Source organism: Leuresthes tenuis, unplaced genomic scaffold (assembly GCF_036924035.1).
Source record: "Leuresthes tenuis unplaced genomic scaffold, fLeuTen1.0.hap1 SCAF_13, whole genome shotgun sequence".
Lineage (NCBI taxonomy): Eukaryota > Metazoa > Chordata > Actinopteri > Atheriniformes > Atherinopsidae > Leuresthes > Leuresthes tenuis.
In genome coordinates, this window is record NW_027325367.1 from 10317563 (window position 1) to 10340160 (window position 22598).

At 37.8% G+C, this 22598-nt stretch overlaps 1 protein-coding gene across 10 annotated transcripts in view; it reads left to right on the plus strand.

Moving 5' to 3' along the window:
- otofa (otoferlin a) overlaps positions 1 to 22598 on the plus strand; it is a 103407-nt gene that overhangs the window by 21401 nt on the left and 59408 nt on the right. For all 10 annotated transcript variants that reach the window (XM_072361935.1, XM_072361943.1, XM_072361934.1 and 7 more), the window contains exons 3-5: positions 965 to 1053; positions 10634 to 10733; positions 15737 to 15936. In XM_072361935.1, coding sequence (XP_072218036.1) covers positions 965 to 1053; positions 10634 to 10733; positions 15737 to 15936 — 389 coding nt within the window. The remainder of the gene's footprint in view (positions 1 to 964; positions 1054 to 10633; positions 10734 to 15736; positions 15937 to 22598) is intronic.

Sequence of the window (22598 nt, forward strand, 5' to 3'; positions counted from 1 at the left end):
TTATAAAATCATTCAGTGAGCCCACGTGGGGTATGGATGGAGGCACTGTCATGCTAGAACAGATAACTTCCATTGCTATAGAAATGCTTTATTATACAATATAATAGAAACAAGTTGACCCAAACCATTTCCTTGGAATAACAGAGCCTCTGCATCCCTTCACAGCGGGATTAAGGGTTCAGGCTTGTCTGTATCTGACCTGTAAGCTTCATCGGAATAGCTATGATATTACAGTGCATGTGCATCCTTGTCATCTTCTCCTTTCATGAAAATATTTAATGGAGTCACTTATAACATTCTATTTTGTTGGGGGGAATGGGTCATTAACTCTCAAATGTATAGATAAATGTGAAGTTATCATCAAACTGTGCTTTAAATTGCAGAAAGGAACTTGATGGACTTGAAAAAAGTCCAGTCAGTCCAGAATGCTCTAAATCACCGATCCAGTCCAAACAGTTTAAATTGCTCCTTCTTGGCAGCAGACACAATCTGTCAGAATGCAGAATGCAGACTTAACTTTTCTTTTGTGCTGACTGGCTTTGATATTTGAAATATCTGCTTGTCTTTTATGTTTTTCCAGAAGCTTAATAAGAATTCAATCTTGTTTTTTCTTTTTGGCTCTTGATGACATTTTACCTCTCTCATCCATGAAATGTTCTCAGCTCTCAAATTGATAATGAAAGCAAATAGATAAAAAAAAAAAGTAAAGTAAACTGAAGAATATGAATTTAAAGAAGATCAAGAAATAAAAGATGTTTGAATGAAATCATTTGAAGTGAAAGGAACTTTTTAGTACATATATTTGTTATTCTAATTCAAATATCTCTGATTGCTATTGGCTGGACAAAGCAAGCCTCTTGACAGTATCTCATTGGATATTATGGACATTGTTTAATATTTCCATGTAATTTATTAATTTTATTGCATCCTGCTTCTAATCATTGATATTCTATCTTTGTTCCAGACATTTCGATGGCCCATTGCAAGCAGGCTGGATGGAAACGAGATGCTAGAAATCCAAGTTTACAATTACAGCAAAGTCTTTTCCAACAGGTGAGATGCAGTATTCTTCTACATGCCTCTTCTACTACATTTATCTCAAAGAATGTTCGAACCACACACCTTTACTTAACCTCACCAAGGACTTTTAATGCCTAAGACTAACTAGGACACTGACATCTAAACCTAACCAAACAGGATGTAGAATGTCTATCAAACAGTGACTTAATGAAAACAAATCAGTAAAAATTGCTGTTCCATGGTGGTGACATGTTTCTGTGACTTGCCCCCACCTGTCATTCATTTACTATATCAGGAGCATTGAAGCCAGTACATTTTAAACGTATTCAAGGGACGTCTGGGGAATGAGAACGAGTTGCAGTTCAGCAAATAGCATTTCAGAGTAAACCGTTTGTGCTTTCGGCGCCTTTCCTGCATTACTGTCACAGCCTGTGACTAATTCCAACTGACACATGGTGCAGATTTTTCATCTGAGGGAGAACAAGCTTGAATTCCCCGAGAACTTCCCTAAATGAATTAAATTGTCTGCGTAACACATTGCAAGCTACAAAGCTGACCATGTATCAGTTTCACATCAAGGGTGGTGGAGGTAATGAAATAGCTGTAGAGCTTTAGTAATTGGCACATTTGTCACCTCAAACTGTCCAACCAATCAGCTCATGAAAAACACACAGGCTACTGTAGAGGACAACAAGTGGGAACTTGCACTGAACATATCTTTTTCGTTAGTCAGTGGCACAAAACACATTATTTTGTGTCTTTTAGGCTATTGTCACAATTATTTTCAGTCTAGAACAGTCTAGAGTGTACCTTTGCTCCCAATCTGTGTTTGTTAGTTTTATACAGCCTGATAACTTTATGATTAGTATTATTTATAATAGACAAAGATATGAATGTAGTATGAATGTGTACTTAATTGATTTGTGACATCTAGTTTCAGTCATGACCACTTCCAGCTTTTTTCAGAGTGGAATAATTTGACCAAAATCTTAGATAATAAGAGCTTATTTTAATTTTACTTGCTCACTTTCTGCATGCCATCAGCACTCTTTTCCCTTACTGTTCCATCAGAATACTGTGGAAAGTTTTCAAAATGCTGTTTTTAGATTGCAAGAGTTTGCATAGCTCCTCTGACTATTTGAAATCGAATGCTTAACCCATACGAGCTCAGTCAGTGGAAGAAACCACATATTAACTTGAATAAAGTTAACTTCAGTCAACTCACTCTACAACCGGCATAAATTTTATCATTTATGAATAGGAAATGTGCAACAGAAGTAACTGTGACAGGGTGTAGCCTTCACTTATGTTAGCTGAACAGAAAAAAAACTGAACAGAGAAGAGACAGACAACAGTGTTCTCAAACCATCTACCATCTGCTGCTGTTCATCAACAAAACAAATGTAAACAACTACATGCTGTTATCAATATAAATTACAAAAGCGCTTTGTTTTCACCCAGTTATTGTGCTTTTCATGTATCTCTCCAGCCCTCATCTCTCATTTTAGTCGGTTCAACTGTATACATAAACCACGTAATGGCTCATGGTACCTTGGTACCGGAGTTTTCTTCGTGTCCTGAAGCGGCTGCAATCACACAGATGAAAGACACATATGCAGACCTATGCAAATAAAATAATTTGCATAGGTCTACATGCCCCCACCCCACCACCTCTGCCTCTTTATTTGTTGTTCTTTTCTCTTCTTTTAATTTTTCAAATTCAATCTATTTTGTGCCTGTCCTTCTTTGAGTTTTAATAATGCTTCTGATAGGCTGTGGGCTTCTGAGCCAAGCATGTCCATCTGAAACCCAGTCAGATTGTTTCAGCTGCTTTTTTCTTTTATCTTTTTTTTGTGAGTTGATTGATGTTCCTTATACGAAATGAATGGCCCGGACTGAGGAAAGATTACATTACCCACTCAGGGATCAGAACTTAATACGCTTGTCACTGTGTGTGTGTGTAGGTGTGTGTTCCCATGTCTTGGTATTTTATCTACGTGACCTCATCATGTCTGCCAAATATGATTGTAGCTGCTTGTCAATATATGTATGGTATCTGGTGACTCAACTCTTATCCACTCACAAGGACATCTGAGAGCTAAAAAGTCAGTGACAGGTGTGCAGACAGATGTTGTATTAGCTGTACATCAAGGGATCTCTCAACTGTCATTGAGGTTTTTATGGTGTCATTGTGTGGAACAAAACAGAAACAAACAGGCATAAAATTTCACAGACACATGCAATGCTTTTTAGAGGTTCAGACAGTTCAGGACAGCTGAATATCAATTTGCATCCCAACTCTCTTAATACTCTAACAAAAATCTGGTTTCTAATGTTTAATTTACCATTCTGTGTAATCCTATTTCTGGGGGTCTGACATGATGCCAGTCTTGGTTTGTCTGTTTATCTGCTTCATTCTTTGGCCCACTTGCAATTCAACAATTACTCGACTGACTAACTTACAAATTTTTGTCAACATTAATGGACAATGAAGAATAACTCCTTGTATTTGGCAAACCTCATTTCTTGTGATGAGGTTGACATATTGATTTTCAATTGAATAGCTCCATAACCATGAAATAGATTACAATGAAATTTATGATAAGATGCATGTCAATCAAAAATGAACAAATTGAGACACAATAGTTGGCGACAAAGAATTTCTAAATGATTTTTAAAAAGACAGAAATAATATGACCGATTGTTTGAAGAAGTGACTAAACTGAGACACAAAACAATCAGCAATTAGATACCAAATGAACAATATCACACATAAAATGACAAAACGAGTCTGAAAACAACAGTAATAAAATATAAAAATACTAATGAAGATAATGGCCATAAATAATTGAGAAAGAACAAAAATGAAATTGTAAAGATACTGAAAATTGCTAAAATGAAACAGAATATGACCAAAATACTGCAATAAATAGAAGGGAGCATTTTACACAGGGACTATTTGTTTCCTAAAATGTTGCCGACATTTGTTAAGAAAGCAGAACAACCTTTACAGTAGCACCAAACTCCCCCTCGGTTTGCTTTTTCTGGCTGATATAGGAAGACAATATCCACATATGGTAAAACCTCCTCTGTTGGCCTGGATGCTCTTCCAGCCATGGAACAAGGCATCAGTAACACCACATTGACTTTAATCAGAAAGTCTGCCTAGAGGCCTGGAAACCGGCTACAATGCAGCACCTGATTTTTATCACTGTGTCAAGCTAATTAGACAACACAGAAAATGTGTTTTTAGCACAGAATTCATTATTGTTCCATGCAAAACGCAGGAAAAAAAGCAAGAGCCAAATAGAAATATCTGAAGTAGAAGTGCTGCTGTATGCAAACACATGTGTAACCACAACCTGACACACATTTAAGTGAGTAAATAATTTAAGGTGAGTCATAGCTGGCGTTGTTTTCACACCTGCTCCATATGCCCACAGGCAACATCATTATCATGATAGCTGATCTACTTCATAACTAAGTACCAACATGCTGTGAGGCCAGTGTGCCACGTCCTGCAACCATAAGTGTGATCACATTACCACAACACAAAGAGTAGGCAGTGATGCATTAGGTTCACTGTGCTGTAGGAGCTATATGCCATGTTTTATTATTTGTTTTCCCCTTGTGGCTGAGAGAGATGCGCTCATTTAATTTTCTGCATCCCATCAGTGCACTCTGTATGTGTGTTGAACCAGACTGGAGCTTCAAGAGTCACTGTAGCCCACCTGAGATCAGTGACTCCATCGGTAGTAAATACAACTCGTGCAAGTCACCTAAATATAAAGTACATTCATGATGGCTCTTGGGTGCAAAGCGCAGCAAAGTTAACAAAATAGATTAATACAGTCAAAAACAAAGCAGAAAGAAAAAAACAAAAGAGAAACACTGCAGAATTTTTCACTATATACTTTCAGTATAGATAAAATAGAGCTGATGATAGATAACCCACATTCACACGTCCTAAACGATGTTCAACCTGCTCTAAAAGATTAATTTTGTTGTGTTTCTTGGACAGAAGGTATGGATGCCTGAAACAATGGCTGTAGGATTATCGGCAGCCCATAGGAAGAATAAACTATTTCTCATGGGGCAGCTTGAGGAGAGTTGGAAGAAAGTCTCAGGACACCCAAACATTTTTATTTTCACAAGATGTTTGATTGGGTTTTGGCATGACGATTTCTTGGTTATATTAGGACACTAAAATAGCATGGTTAGTTTAAGAAAAAAGTGTGTAATGCTTTAAATTACTTAACTATCAAATAATGTGATCAGTTTTGTTTTTTTGGTAATGTTTAGTAATATCAGTTGAATATAATAGTCAGCAGTTCCCTATAACAACATTGAGAAATATCAGGAGTAATCATGTTCAGATTGTCTTTTGGCAAAGCAAGGGGGAAAATCTGTTTTTTCTTCTAAGGTTTATGTCCTTGACTGTAAATTATAAGCTGCCCTTCTTTTAGCCCTCTGAAAACAATTGGGGCCATTTGATTTAGATTAGTCAGTCGACTGACTGGTCTCATTCAAGTGAGGTGTTTCATTCAGAGGACGGGTCTGGACAAAGTTGATCCTGGCCTTACTTCTGAAAGCAGTGCAGCAAAAGCAGTTCTTTTCTGCAGGAGCACTGATTCAAACACACACAGATCAAAAAGTGCAATATGTGGTACTTTTTCTTAACTTTTGCAGTACTCTAGCTTTTCTTTCGTTTTGTGTGAATATTGAATTTCAGTTATTTTACCCTGCTTTATCTTTAGAATTGCTTTTGAGATTAACCATAAGCGATTTGCTCTGAAGGAAGATAAGACTCAGTCTTTTTTCCTTTCTGGGTTTCAGCACTTATTCCCCCACCACCTACGTTATTCCCTTCTTCAGTGTCTGTTTATCGATGCAGTTGCTTACTAGTAATAAACTTCCCACAGGACATACAGTCGACTTGTGGCCAAGCAATTAGGTTTTTCTGACTAGAACAATAGCATAATCCCTTCATGCTGTACTCTTTGAGACTATCTACATCCCACATTTCAAATCCAAACTCGAAAAAAAACTGGCTTTGTGCCTTTTTTGTCTGGATTTTGCTACGAGCATAAACACTGGAGTCTTTGCTTTACTGAATTGCAGTATGCCTCATTGAACTTTCTTGGTCTAGACTGAGTTTAATCACTTGCGAAGATATTTTTGGTGTCAAGAGGACAAATTTCCCCATTGTTGCCATTGCTGTCAGGTCAAACTCAGCTTCACAGATCTGCTGCCTCTGATGCAGATTCTTGCTGTTTTAGTTATTTTCCAGTTGGTTTGAAGATGAATGGATCTGTATTGCAGATCTACAATTCATAGTCTTTTGGGTGCTGTAGATAATTATAAATCAGTTAATTATTTTTTCTTTTTTTTAATTTCATTGGTCATAAACCTCAAAATCTTCACATTAGATCTACAATTGGCTAATATGATGACATGATAAAACCTGTCTTGCAGAGTTAGTGCGCAGAAATGCTTCATGTCTAAAGCCAACAGTTCACCAAATCTTTTTTATTTTTTATCTTTTTTTAAGAATACTATTAATAATTGTAATGTAGGTTGTAGGTTCATTCATCAGACATGAACATACAAGCCAGGCCAATAATTTATGTAATTCTTGATTAAATTTCCAAAAACCTAACTATATCACTATGAATGTTAAAGTGTACTGTGACAGGAAATTATGTCCACGTCCAGTCTTCAAAACCACATGAACCATGTTAATGCTGCCACGCGCTAATGGACATCCCTCTGTTCTACATCGTTCATAAGTAGCCAACCCTCTTTTCTTCTTCTTTTCCTCTTTCCACTAAAATGAATTTGAATTAAAAATCGTACTCATAAAGTATGTATGTACGTTTCTTTGTGAGTATTTCATTGTGTATGACTATTGTAATGCTGGAACAGCACTCTGCCTGCAGGCATCACTGCAATAAAAGCTACTAAACCACACTACCACTCTCAGACTGGAATGACATGTTGATGGACACTGATGCTAAAACCTAACTTTCTTCCTTTCTTGCTGTTGTGCAATTATATTGTAAATCTGAAAAGTAGAAACACTCGTGAATCAATAGATATTTATCTTTGAACACAAAGCAAGAGATGTGATTGCCCTCTCTTCACCAGTGGGGGCAGTGCATAGTGCATTTGCCTTTATACTTTTCCTTACTTCTAAAGGCCACATCACCCACACACAGAATTTTAACTCTGTTTGAACATGAGCGATATTTTCCATTTCAAAGTTGTTCTCACCTCTTCTCAAGTTCACCTTAGCGAGATGTTCCATCATTGTCCTGCGTTGATTTATTTTTAAAAAATGGAGGATCACAAAGAATAAAAATACAAGCTGAAAGGGAAGGTAGCTCTGAATTATGGAGAGGATGAAAGTAAATTGTTTGTCAATAATGAATGCCAGCCTTTGAAATGCTAAAAAGTGAGCTAGAACATGATAGGCCCTGCTCAATTCAATTATTCATCACTTGCACATGTGCTACAATAGCCGAAAGGAAATTTCAGAGTATTTGCTTTTCTAAGCAGCCCTGAACATATTGATCACCTCTTTTGGTAGCGGAAATAGTTGATTATACTGCAGTGGGTTTGCATTTACTGCTCCGAGATTTATGTTCCTCGGAGAAAAAGTTTCCTGCACAAAAGCATTAAAATCCCCTCTGGCTCTATTTCCTGGTCACATCACAGTCAAGCCTGTAAAGTTGAGTTACGCATCAGGGAGTCTAACAGAAACACACCTTCCCGGAGAGAGCATCTATTAACACCTAATGGGAGGGGAGTCACTTACTTTTTGAATAAGGGAATTCAATGTGAAGTTAAGTTGTCGAAGTCTGAATTTACCTAATTATTGAGGCTCTGCTGACACGAGAACTTTTTACTTTGGAAGGTGGAATTCATTATCAATGGCTCCAAAGAAAACAAAAAGTATAGGTGAGGGCAGGAGACAGAGATGGAGAAGGATTAATGCAGGGGAAGAGGGGTGGGGGGGGGGGGGGGGGATAATAACAGGCCCTTGCTTTTTATTTGCCTACTGATAAGAAGCAGCCTGCCTTTGTTGATAGTCTTTGCTCATAAATTTAATCACACAGTATTTTGTGTTTTTCATTTTGAGGACAGGTGTGCTTGTGTGCTCTGTGTCATTGTGAGCTGTACTTACTACCTCTCATTTGTCTCTTTCTATAGTCTATAGTTGGAAAGCTCACATTTCCTCAGTGTACGTGTGTGTCTGTGTATTTGGCTACTGCTTGCTTGTCATTGTTTTATTGCGTTATCTATCCCTGGAAACTCGTATCCAGCCAGGCATTTGTGCTTCTGCACCTAATAATTTTTCTGAATATGGATGATCCTGAAAGTTAAGTTTACAGGGAAATGTGGAAAAATAGCTTCATTTTCAGTATGTGTGTTATCTGAGGCATGTCTGTGTGTAAATGGAGCTTATAGCAGAACTGCTATGGTTGTGGCTTATTGCTGATGGCACTACATATTCTTTATGTGTAGCTGATTGGTTTGCAAACAACACATGGTTATGGAGGAAACTCTTTAAATTATTCACCAGCTCCAATTTGCAGCTTGAATGGGGACTGTACTGGGTTTCTTCCCACTGTTATGCTTCTTTATCAAGGATACTTAGGCAGCAATGACATGCTTCTAAAAATCTCATATGCAATAGCATCTATCAATAAGTCTTATTATTTTTGCATTTCTTCCTATGTTTTGTGAGGACATTTTAAAAAGCGGGAATGACAAAGTTTTCCGCTGTGTAAAATCACATATTTGTGCACTTCTGTCGATCTGCGAAAAGTTTATGATCTGTCAAAGATGTTTTCCATATTTTCTGCCACATTATGTGATCATTGGCTTAAAAATTATATGGTTTCCATGTTTCTAACTTGCTTAGTTGAATTGCTCTCTGGCCACCTAATTTGATTCAGCTGATTTCCCCACATCTGTTTTTATTTTTGTCGTTATCTTTTTCTTTTTTTTTTTTTGGACAGTGTTGTTTTGTTAAAGAGTGTTTTTGGCCCTGCCTGTTTGACTACCTGTTCCTGATTTCAAATTTTTTACTAAACTTTCCCTTTTAGATTTTGGCTGGTTGTGTCCTACATGTTGGGCCTCCATCCTCGTCCTCGAAAATGATTACTTAGAAAAACATCTTTCAGTTAAATGCAGAATATGTTGTAAACGCTCAAACTGAGTTTAATCTCAGCTCAAAGCCTCGTCTGCTTTTCGCCTTCTTTTTGAATAAGGCAAAGTGAGACAGGTTTTCCTTTTCTTGCAAAGTCTAAGTAACAGCCAGCTTTGTAAGAGAAAGATAAAGGATAACCTTTTCATCCAGCAAGAGGAGAAAAGAGGGCTTTGTGACTCTTCATCTATGTAGTTAGTTGTCCTTGGGGCCACTAGTATGTGTTGAAGACTTTAAAGATTTTGCTGTCAGAAATGTTTGTCATACACTATTTGAGATGGATTTTTTACATTTTCTGTGATAGAATAGCCAATAATTGGGTTTTTGTATTAAATCCTAAAAGCTGCAACTTCCAAACTTGAGCAGTTAATTTAATTCAAGTGTTAAAATGTGAAATCTTTCTGGTGCACAGCACACACAAACATTTGCTGTTTAAAGTGACAATTGTGGATCCAAATCTCTATTTCTTTTGGTTCTAAAATATGATACTTTAAACCCTAATATAGCAACAAACAACTGTTTGCCATGTGATGATAAAGTGCTGTGTTGATGCTTTTCTACCACAGTAAGGAGCCTCTCACCCTCTGCTAGCCTTGTACTTCCTGCTAATTATGTCTTTGTTTTTATTGCTAGAATTGCTGCAGGTGCAGCAATGTCCCACCACCAAATTATACAGATATATATGTAATTTTTGGGTTCCTAGATAGCTTTCACTTTGGCATTTGGCTTTGGCTCAGTCTGGTGCTATCTCATTTGACATCCCCCACAGGTAACCAATCACGTTACTCCTTTAAATATGTTACATGAAATATTACACATTTCTGCCAGCTCTATGCAAGAATGTTGCAGTTGGTGTTTTCCAAGGATTATAAAGGACAAAAAACCTAATGGCACATTATTGAGTATCTTCTTTATGTAAAGATGTAAAATTTGCTTAGCAGTTCCAACCGACAGAAAATGTTAATGTTTTTTTCTTGAATAGCAGTAACACCTCACACAGGTTTTGTGTTTTTTTGCACATCTGTGTGTGTGTGTAAGTTTGTGTGTATTTGAGCTGCCAGCCCCTTCTTCCACATTACTTTGAGGTGAGACATTCAAGGGATAAAGGCAATGTGACACACTCTGTGTGTTCACACTGAGCACACAACCGTCTGTTCACGACTCAGAATCACGTCCATAATCTGACAAATAAAACACAGTGGAGAACAGATGCCTCTGGTGAATAGAAAATACCATTTGTCAGTATTTTCTAGTGTTACTGATAAAGGCAGAGGCAATGTGACAATGACTCAATAAGACTTAAAACAGAGGGGAACAGATGGGCAACAGAGGTGAAGCAAAGGACAAAAAAAATCACAATCATTGGATTTCTGTTTACACTATGTTGCCGTTTTCCTGCAGGCTGGTTGGGACCTTCTGTATGGTACTTCAGAAGGTGGCTGAGGAGGGACATCTGGAGCTGACTGATACACTTATCGATGACAACAACACATCAATAAAGGTAAGCTCCCAAAGTGGACTGCTTGCAATCTGCAAATTAAAGTAGTTATGCAAGAAGTTGCTTCTCGTCTTTGGAAATTCTTTAGATATCATGTAATTGTGCTTGGGAAGAGGGCGTGCATACAAAACTACTGATTTAATTTATGTATCGACGTAAAAGTGAAAAAGCGCAGGCTCTGAAATGTAGGATGTGGGAAATACATGTGATGACACTGACAGAATGCATTCAGCATGGATTACTACATATGAGAAATAACTTGCTGCTCAGAATCTGCTTAATCTGCAGTGTTGTCTGGTTCACTTTTATCCATGTTGCTGGTTATGGTCCATGCATGTCACAGAGATTGCACTCGAGTCTCCATCTTATCTGTTTGCAATGTTACTTGTTGTTACTGAAATGTTACTGCCCTATACATTTAGGTTGAAAGATTTTTGATACTGGGAATGCACATAATGATGCATCCATTCAACCAACCATCCATCCATTTTCTATACTAACTTCATCCAATTCACGGTCGCAGGGGGGGCTGGAGCTTATCGGAGCTAGCACACAATGATGCAGAATGAAAGCAAAAATGCAAATTCATATTAAATACCATTTTTAAAATTTTTTTTTAAAACAAAGTGTCACGTATTTAATGTAATCTGCTCCGGCCTGCAGCTCCTCACAATACAGGTCACTGGGAGCTACATTTTCATGTAACTCAATTTACATTCAGTAATCACCTGGCAGTCCTTCCATTTATTTAGCATCCTCTTATTTCCACAGTGTTTCATTTTGTTTCCAGTCTGAAATGTGCATTAGGACAATGAAATATTGCAACTTCATCCATCCATCCATCCATTTCCTATACCGTCAATCCGTCAGTCGGGTAGCGGGTGGGCTGGAGCCTATCCCAGCAGTCATTGGGCGAAAGGCAGGGTACACCCTGTACAGGTCACCAGTCCATCACAGAGCCACATAGAGACAAACGAGACAAACAAGCATGCATGCTCACTCTCACTCCTACGGACAATTTAGAGTCACCAATTAACCTGACATGCATGTTTTTGGACGGTGGGAGGAAGCCGGAGTACCCGGAGAGAACCCACGCATACACGGGGAGAACATGCAAACTCCACACAGAAAGGCCCCAGGCGGGGATTGAACCTGGAACCCTCTTGCTGTGAGGTGACAAATATTGCAACTTTTATGGCGAATTTTGAAGAAACTGCACATTTCAGGAAGTTGGCCAATTAAATGGCTAACAGCTTGTAAGGCTACTCGAGTACTTGTATAAATCAAAAACTGATTACTGCCTTATTTAGAACATTGTGAATGAAAAGTCCTGACATATGTAGCTGATATTGGTACAGAATTGAGATTAATTGCCAGGGTGTTGGCAGCACGGTTAACACACAAATATGTTTAACAAAACACCAACACACCTGGCAGCTGAACCCCCTTATTTGTTTATGAATGTGCTTAATTAATTTTATTTAGGCATGCTAATTCTCTGTGCAAACATGCCATAAAATGTAAGAAGAAAAATAGACTTGGCTTAATTAAAGGAAAGACCAGAAACTGTCAAATTATGTCAGATATATCAGAATGCATTTAAGGGAAATGATGCCACACAGCCTCCAAAAACAGGTTATTTCATTACATGTATGTACAGTATCATAGATTAATTAAAATGGCTTTGGAACCATATAAAAAAAAAAGTAGAGGTGATCAATTTTCCTTCCCTACTTAGATGGGAATGACAAAGTAAAAGCTGCACTCTAAGTGATCATAATAGCTTCAATCTAATAGTTTAATGTTGTAACTGATAAGCTTGTCTTTCCAGCAAGGATGTAAATGCACTCAGAAGCACATGAGGGAACATCACATGGAGAAATGAATCTATCTTTCCACTTGCAGTGGTGCCAATAACAGTTGTAACTGCCATCATTTGGCAAATAAAAACCCCAGCATTAAAGACCCTCACAGCAACAAGGATCTGATGGAAATACAGCACTCTGGGAGCAATATCAGCACAATCAGACGCTCAGCAGTAACAATGGTTCTAGACATTCTCTATTGATTTGAAATAAGAGTTTATTCAGAACAGCCCAACAGAGAGCAGTTAAGTGGTAATGAGGAGTGCAAGGATGATTCTGTGGTGAAGTATAATGAAAGTGTTAAAAAGTATGGGAAGAATGAGGATGTGTGAAGGACAACAAAACCATATGAAATTTAAAACTACTACGGGGTGCAGAATTGTGTTGGTGGAGCTGAGAGTGCCGATGTGTGCTTTCAGAGATGTTGACACATTGCATGGGAGGTGCTCTGAAATGTTATTTGGGACCAATCACCAACTTAGCAGCGTTGTCAAAAATGATTAAACACCAATTAAATCAGCAATTAAATAAACTGAATAATTAAAAACAATAAAAAAAAGTTTTTAAAAATCCATGAAGTGTAGATCCTTAAAGTCCAAAGTTCAGCAGTGCATTCACAGCAGCTGGGGGGTGGGGGGGTGGGGGGGGGGGGCAGTTTCTCAGCTAGTTTGTCTGTGCCTTCATCACTTTCATTCTGCCTGAATGAAGAGGCTCAAAAAGAAATGACCAGAGTGTGTTTAGTCTTTCTTGATGTTTCCTGCTCTCTTCAGAAGCCGGCTGGAGTAAATGAGAAGAATTTCATTGCTGTACATCCCTGTTACAAGAAAGCGGTAAAACTAACCACAGTGCGTCACTTACAATTCTGCAGCTGTTGTTGCTATAGAAACAAATATAATTCCTGGTGGACTACAGTGGGCGCATGGTGAGGATGTACTGTAAGGAAAACGGAGTGAGAGAGAGCAAGCCCCATGTTTATTTGCTCCTCATCCGTCTTTGTCACAGGAATAAATTGGCCTCTCCGTAATAAAGATCAGGTCATTGTCAAGAGGATAGTATTTGTCCAGACATGACTCCAGTGGAGAGACTAAAGACAAACTATTGTGCCAGTCATGTTCCTGACATGCATTAAGGTGTCAGTCTTAATTCCCCCAGTGTAAAACAAGGAGAAGAGGTGATTGGTTGCCATGCTAAACTTATTGCCAGCCCTTAAATGCCAGAATCAAATAAATAATTTACAAGCAAAATAGTGATATCAAGCAAAATGAAGAGAAGCAGCAACGCTTACTGCTCCATAAGGCTGTACCGTAGATACAGAACAACAGACACGAACCATGCTGATGGCTGCTAAATGTGTTGCAGCTAGTAGTAAATTGCATTTTTTTTCTGCATAAAAGAAATAATTTGAAAAACTGAGGCAAATCTCATTTATTCATTTATTATGTAGGGGGATGGATGAAACTCTATATATCTGTAAGGTGGTGAAAGTATGTGGACTATTGCATTTAAGATCTGGTGTGGTACTTGTCCAGCAAAAAACTTCAAATAAACTTAGCAGGAAGCCAACTGGAACTAATTGTGGAGAAAATGTTGCTTATTTCTGCTGAGTAACAAGAGTCTTATGTTTCCTCCATTTAAACACAATCTGACTGTCAGTCTAAATTCCTCAGAGGAAGTTTTATAACCTTTTCCAGCTCAATGAGCATCAACAACTTTTTTACCTTGTTCTCTAGAGAAAGAAAAACAGTGCAGCAACTTATGCCTCATTGTCATTCCATTAAATCAGAACTTCTTACTCTAACTTGGTTTTGTCTGTCTACCTTTTGAAAATGTAATAATATTTTAGGGTGTGTTTAGGAAGCACTATAGAAAGGTCTTAAGGCTTTACAAAATTCCAAACATCTCTGTTCTGTGGTGGGTCTTTGAGTCAGGTGCTTGAGTCTCTTGAGACCTTTATTTTTGTTTTTTGTGAAAACAATAAAGTAGTTTATTAAGTCAGGTTTGCACAAAAAGACTGGTTTGGTTTAGGTTACACAACTACTGTACTGCTGTGGTGATAAAAAATATCTTAGTTTGGCTTAAAATACACCCTTTCGCACCCATTGCATTAAGATATCTTGGCCATAAGTCAAGACAGGATGAGGGCACTGTATGTGATGAGTTTGGAGTTAGATTAGGCTCATTAATTTGTATATGTTCAAGTTTCATAACTTTTGACAAATACAATTTTTTTCTGTCTCTGCAATGACGGTCATAGAAAAAGACGTGCACCAGTAAGACATCGGTTTATATAAATTCCCTGAATGTTTGAGCTATTTTACAAAATCTTTATCTAACATATATTACTATGATGTATCTTTTTATCTGTCAATTTTCATAGCTCCAGGGCTTGTTTACATAAGCCTCTGTACTGTTCTCTGTAAGCTAGTCCCAGGGTAAGACATGACGTGACTAACTTTATGACATATCTGGGATAGGTTTTGTAACAAAGCCTTCCAGCTTCTTGTTTTATATATGTGGACATAAATATTACAACACTTTGTGCAAAAACCTAACATCAAAATGACAATGCTGATTAACTTATATTAAGCTGCTATATACTCTGAGGAACATTATTCTGAAATTGCTCCAAATTTTTTGCAGATAGCTGAGCCTCTGTTCATCTTTACTTCATAGAGACTCTGCTTTTCCAAGGTGCTCTTTTTTTATAACAAATCATGTTACTGTCCTGTTGCCAATTAACTTGATTGGTTCCAAATTAGTTTACCCTGTTCCTCCAGCTGTTTCTATTTAGTTCCGCTTCCTTTTCCAACTTTTTGTTGGACTAATTGTGTATTTTTTGTGAAATAGTAAATGTGTCTCTTTCAATATTTGTATGTTTTCTATGTTCTATTGTCAATAAAACATTGCTCTGTGCAAATCATTTCATCTTGGTTTTTGTTTACATTTTATCCAGCGTCTGGCCTTATTTGGAATCGTGGGTTGTACTTGTATCAGATTTTTTTGGTAGAGATAAAAGGAAAATAATGTTCAGAAAGGTTATTAATAACATCATTTGAAAGGTAAAATTTATCCATATGCTTTAAAGTTAAATTATGCCTCTTCAACCTCACTCACTTTCATCAACTCTTCTTTCATTTCAAGACCAGTGTCAACATCGGGATCAGATACCAGCCAATGGATGGCACAGTGGGAGTGTGGAGCGATGGAGAGTTCCTGGATGTTCCTGACGACCGTGATGGGATGTTTGCCTTTGAAACGGACAGCTTGCTATCAGGACAAAGCCATGGTTCAGGGACGTCCCCTGGACGGTCTTTACAGGGATCCATACCAACATTCAGAAAGTGAGTTTGACAGTTTTCTACAAAACAAAGGGATTACGTGGTGGGATTACAGTGAAATATTGTTGGTTTATCTTTGACCTTTTAGCTTTGGTTCATATTCAACCAAGGTTTTATTCAAAATGAGCATTGATCAGGCATAGTTGAGTTATGGCACAGAAGCTTTAAGAAATATAGTACTGAAAACATCTCAAAGTTGTTTTATATAAAGCTCTACAGCTTTATGAAATATAAAATATTGCGACAAATAAATCAGATATCCAGCTCCAACTTGAGGCAATGAGCATAAACAGCAAAAGGGAGGGAAAATAGAAGCATGTGTTGGGGCTTCTGCACCACACATGTAAACATGAAAGCTGGTGAGTATTTGTGGGAGATGAATGATTTAACTCCGTCTACATACTTGCAGCATACCTCAATCGCACCCAGCCAGGTATCTGCATTAAAATCATGCTTCCTTCTTTCACCTCATGCTTTCAGCCCAACTCTTCACTGTTGACTACCTTACAAAAGACAAATGATTTTCTAAGAGAATGTCTTTGGGTTATGCACCAGACAAGCAATTCCCATTGATATAACCTAGTACTAGTGTTAATGTCCTATTGTAAATCTGTGGGAATAACATGCTTAAAACTCAGAACTTTTGTACCTGCTCTGTGTACTGCTGGTACCTGTGGACTGTTGGTTGATGAGTTCTCCATTTGACTTTCTGACTATTACCTGCAGCTCTTATGTGGTTTTGTATGGTTGTAATCAGAGCTCTACTTTCCACCTCCTCCATTTGCCCTGAATTTTAGGTGTAGTCTAATTTGACAACAAAGACACAAAACGCACAAAATGAGAGTAAAGATTAATTTCAATATAGAGAATTTAAATCATTCACAAGGTCAAAGGAATTTGGTATGGGAATCTGTAAGAGCTTCTCCTCCCCAGGCTGCTTTTTCTACTGGTGCATGGTTGGTTAATTCTTGGGTTTTTTGCTGAATAGTGCATGACATCATCTGTGGGTGGTATTGATTTCCACTGAGACTATCTTCACAGCCAGACCTATAAACCATGCAGTACATTGTGTGGGAATGTGAGAAATTACACGTTTGTGCGTCTGTGTCTGTAGCATACGCACGTATTTGTTCTAGGTTTAGCTCATCAACACATCCTTGAGAAAACAAGAGAACTAAAGTTGTAGAGCATCCCATGGCTGTTACACGATAGCAAAGACAAAGGAAAGTTGTGCTGTAGAAAAGCAATATAAAAGACATTCATTAAAAACAAGAATAAAGTTGCTAAATGATACCAAAATGTAGTGCAGCACTCTCCCTGTTTTTAATTATGCAAAACATACGTTTGTATTTTTGCCCTTTATTTTAGGGGGAAAGCTTTGTCATCGTACATGGTGTTGTATGTCTTTTGTCTTGGAGAACAAAACTGAACGAGCTGCTGATAATGCGGCACTAATCTCTTATTTTAATAGCCACTTTTCATTTATATCCTTATATTTGAAATTATTGACTGCAAATGGTTTCTCTGGTTTAGGTGTTTTCAGATGAAACTTTCTTGTGTCTTGGACTCTGCAGCTCCAAAGCCAATCTTAACTCTGTGGTAAAGAGGTGTGACTGTGCAGGAGACCTGGAATGATTATCTCATTCCTTCAGGGAGGAATAGGAAAAGGAGAACATAGTGTGGAACATAACAAGCTGCAAACTGCTGCTGTTTTTATTGCTTTTTTATTTTCTATTTTCTTACCTTAATGTGTGTGGTCTTATGCTTTTTTAAATTTCTTGCAAGGTGTTCACATCAGTGTCACCTCAGCTATTATTCAGCTACATCTGACAATGTAATAAAGTTATTCGTCTTGCCAAGTTATCATATTATGATAACATTATCATTTCATTGAATTAGTCCAAGCTGCTGAAAGTCTTTCTGACATTTTGAGTGCAAAACAAGACTTGCAGTGTATGTCTGCATCATATCAGAAGGAGGGATGGAGGTTTCTGTTTAGTTTAATCATGAACGAATGGAAAAACAAACAGACCACCCCACCCACTGCTGACTATTTCTGTTAAATCAACTGCAGCCCAAAGGTCATTCGTGTTTCTGAAAAGAGCTTGTGCTCATTAGTTTTTTCACACTGGATTTCAGGGATAAAATTTGATTATCTTTACAGTGGTACTGCTAAAAATATTGCTGTTAAATTAAGGCATACCAGTTTCTGCTCATCCCGTTTTAATGAGATGTTGCACCCTCAGTTGATCATCCTACTCCTTCCCCCCCACATCATGTCTGTGCCTGCAGGAAGATTTATGGCAGCACCCATAAAGCATTTTGTGCTATCAGCTACACCACAATAAGCCAGCTTTGCAGGGGTTTTGTCATTACTAACTAATAAATCACCTCAGGTGTGGCTTTACTGCCCATCAAGCTGACCTGATGAATAGCACATGCAGCAGCACATGTGCTACACATGACGGGTGTGGATTTAAGGGTTAATCTGTCATTTGACCCAAATATTACAAATAAAAAAAAAAAAAGTAAAAAAAATTGGACCCAGTGGATGTGCGACGTTTGTGTAGCACAGATCCAAAGGGGTAACAGAACACTTATTCTTGCAAATGAAAAATGAATGAGTGAAACATTCATAAATTATTTGGCCACGCTCCACAAAAGAAGCTAGCTTCAACAGTCTTAAACAGCTGTTGAGTTGATCACGATTGGCTTACAGTTGAGTGACATCAAATCAGTTCTGCACAGCGCTATAGTCAAAAATAATAATTTAATTAGACAAGTGTTTATTTGCATTATTTACTCTGACTGTGTGTCAAGCCCATAATTAATTTCTTCAACAGTGCGTAATGTGAGTGTCCTCAAAGACGGCGCTGATGTGACATGGTGATGTATCACCACACAGTGCTTTGATCCAGATATTCTGCAGTCTTTTATCTCACTTGTCTGTTTTGAGCGTATCTGCTCACAGCAACACACTCCTTGTGGAAACACTCTTGACTGCTAAAAAGGCATGTTAACATAATACAGAAATATGGTCATTGTATTACATATTGATCTTGAAGTCTGAGTAAAGCAGAAATTCATCAACATATCTCTAATCAGCTCAAATAAAATTCAATAAAGGATCAAACAAAGCTCACTTTAATCAAAGCAAACTGCTTAGCTGTTAAATCGCAAACACACACAGCAGATAATAAATATTTTTGACATCTTCCTGCTGTGAACTAATCACCAATATTTGTTAAATTGTGAGACTTACATTCTCCTGGCAGGTAAAACCTGCCAAGGATTCAGTAAAGATGCATTGGTGCAGCCTGAACACGCCAGGAGGGGAGGGAGAGATTCAGTGCAGCAGTCACAGAGACATATTGGTGTATTTGTTAATCCCACCTGTCTCTAGTAAAGGTTTCAAAACTACTTGGAGAAAAATAAGGTGGGTGTTGATCGAGATTTTTAACTTTCTATTGCCGTGTTTCTGCACAAAACACTACCATTCTATCCAGTGAGGATCCTCTGGCCACAGTTACTCATGAAATGTTGTTTTTTTCTGAGTAAATGTGCTGCCTCCATATCCCCACTATGAGCTGCTGGCACATAGTGGGGATATGGAGGTTGATTCTATGAGCTGATGCATTGCCAAGTGTGTGGTGTTGCGGTATTTCGCCTTCGGTTTGTACAACATTAAACCAGTTTTTCCTTGGTCACAATATTCCTCCACAATCGGGTAGACAATTCTGTAAATCCTGACATCAAGGAAGGACACATTTCTGTGATAAAGGCAGTGCAATTAGCTAGTTAGTTGTCTAATAGTTGGTTTTCTAATGCATAGTTGTTAGTAGTTGGCCAGTTTATGACATTTCAGTGTTTAGGTCAGCTTTTGCTCGCCTTAAATACTCAGTCACACTTTGTCATGGATATGTGTGCATGTGACTTTAGGTCTGCACTAAGAAATCTCAAAAGAAAACCAATGAAAACTTGTCTAACAGTTCAACTCCACAATTCAGAACATAATTTTCGGCCTTTTAGCTTTTTTTAAGCAGCTAATGTCAAACAAATATACATGTTTCCTTATAATTTTCTAAACTTGCTTTATTCAGCTTTTGATAGTTAATTCTGTGCCTTTTAGTTATTTGTATAGGTTGTGAAAGGCTCTATTCACATGAGTGTTTTCAGTCATGTTGACTGATCAGACATTTCCACACTTCCACAAAGCTAGTTTTGACATGTAAAGTTGGCATCTCCCTCATTCTCTTGCATGTGTTGTTGGAGTTGTCTTATTATACTCGTCTGAAGAATGTTCATCAATGTCAACTGCTAAACCACGCTGCCGTAGCTATTGTAGTTATGACTATTCATATCACATGTGCAATGATATTTGAATAATATTTTTCCAGTTTTAGCTTCTCTTCATTGACTCCCTGTTAAATTCAGAATATAATTCAAGATTCTTCTCCTCACATATAAAGCTCTCAATGAGCAACCTCCATAATATCTTAAAGATCTCATTGTTAGATATTTTCCAAACGGAGCACTTCTCTCTGACTCTAATTCGGTTCCTAGGGTTTCTAAAAGTAGGATGGAAGGCAGAGCCTTCAGTTATCAGGTCCCTCTCATATGGAACCAGCTGCTAGTTTGGGTTTAGGAAGCAGGCACTCTCTCTACCTTTAAGATTAGGCATAAAACTTTCCTTTTTGACAAAGCTTATAGTTTGGGATGGCTCAGGTGACCCTGAAACATCCTGAAGTTATGCTGCTATAGGCCCAGACTGCTGGGGACTTCCCAAGATGCTCCTCTCCTCATTCTGCTCTCTTTACTCTCCATGTACATATGACATTGTTGTCATTAACTTGTGTTTCTCTTTCTCAGCAAGTATCCCTGGCCTGGTGTGGTGTTATGGTACTAGTTGTTCCCTCTTTCCTGTCCTCTCAACCCCCATCTGGTCGGGGCAGATGGCTGCCCTGCCTGAGTCTTGTTCTGCCAGAGGTTTCTTCCTGTTAAAAGGATTCTTCTTCCCTTTTTACTGTCACCTCATGCACGCTCATGATGGGAGCTTGGATTGAAAAGAAGAATCAAAGCAGTCTGTTGGTTTTCTTAGCAAGGCGACTTTTTAATGAAGTATCTCTGTGTGAACTGGATTAACCTGGAATTTAATGAATTTGATTGGATTATGATTGTTTTACAACGAATTGGATGCTAATTGGCTTGAATTGGATTGTATATTTGAAGTGCCTTGTGATGATATTTGCTGTGATTTGGTGCTATATAGATTAAAACTGAAGTAATTTGATTGAATAAAAAATAATCAGTGATAATGCTGAAAACTTTACTCAACAAAAAATGCTTAGAAACTTCTGGCTCGTATGTCAGAATGTAGATGTCTCTGGAAACTAGAGATCAAAAAGCAAAAGTTATCCTATATGTTAGGACCAGGCAGTTAAAGGTTCATAAATAAATGTATTGTTCAACAACAATACTGGATTACTTGTGGGATTTGTATGTCATCGGTGTACCAACTGTTAAAGTCATTTATAGTCAGTCATTCAGTGGCTATTGCTTACATTTTTCTCAAAACTCATTTTAAATATGAAGAGAGACTGTGTGGAGAAGGGAGCCTATACCCACATCTGCACAATTTGTTTTTTAAAGAAAAGAGTACCAGTCAACTGAGCTGTAATTCATGGAGGGAAGTGAACTGCTTATCTTTAGGATCCCATGTGCATGATGGAACACAAGAAAAAATAGAATGTAGTGCGATAGTAAAATAGTATGTCACGTTTTCAGCTGTCCATGAGTGTGTTGGCAAAGGAGTGCAATTTTGGCTTTAGTCATCTTCAAATAGATTGCTTTAGTTTAGCTCTTTTGCAGGAGTCTCTGAAGGTTCAGGAAGTATATTTTGCTGCCACAGTGAACAGAAAACTGAAATGTCTATACAGCAGGAAAGAACCATGAAAAGAAAATCAAGAATAGCCAGGAACTGAAAATCTGGTACAGGCCAAATGTGTTTTTAAAATCTTTACTGAGATGTTGGAACACCACAAAGATGTCTGTCTTATTATTAGGTTCCTCCAATGTTTGACCGTATGCAGCAGCTCATTTTCAGAATCCTTTCTTACAGCAGACCAAGGGAGGCGTCTTGCTTGTAATATCTGTGAGACTGGAAACAGGCAAATTTAGTGAATTAAAGTTTAAAATAGGCAAATATATAAGTACAAATAAAATCTCCATCTACTCTTTTAAATGATTGTTTCATACAATGTCATAATTAGTAATTATTGGTAATGTAAAGCACGTGTGTGCATGAGCAGTTTTTTTGTTTTGTTTTGTTTTTTAGCTGTAGGAAAGACGGTGTATTTAACTATAAAACTTGCACTTGTTCAACTATTATTAATGTCCAGTATACACCAGGAGATGTCCTCTGACACACAAATTGTTTTATACAGTTATTGAGCACTGTTGGAAATGGTCATCTTTCAAATGTGCTGTCAGGCTTTGTCAGCAAAAATGTTCAGCTCAGTGAATCAGAACATTGCTGAGAGACGACAGTCACAGATAAGGCTTTACACAGTCCCTTGCTGTTTAGGGCCTACTGATAGGTGCAATAACAATAAAGAGCATGAGAGAGTTTGTTTTATTTCTTTGTTGACACTTAACTAATGGTACCT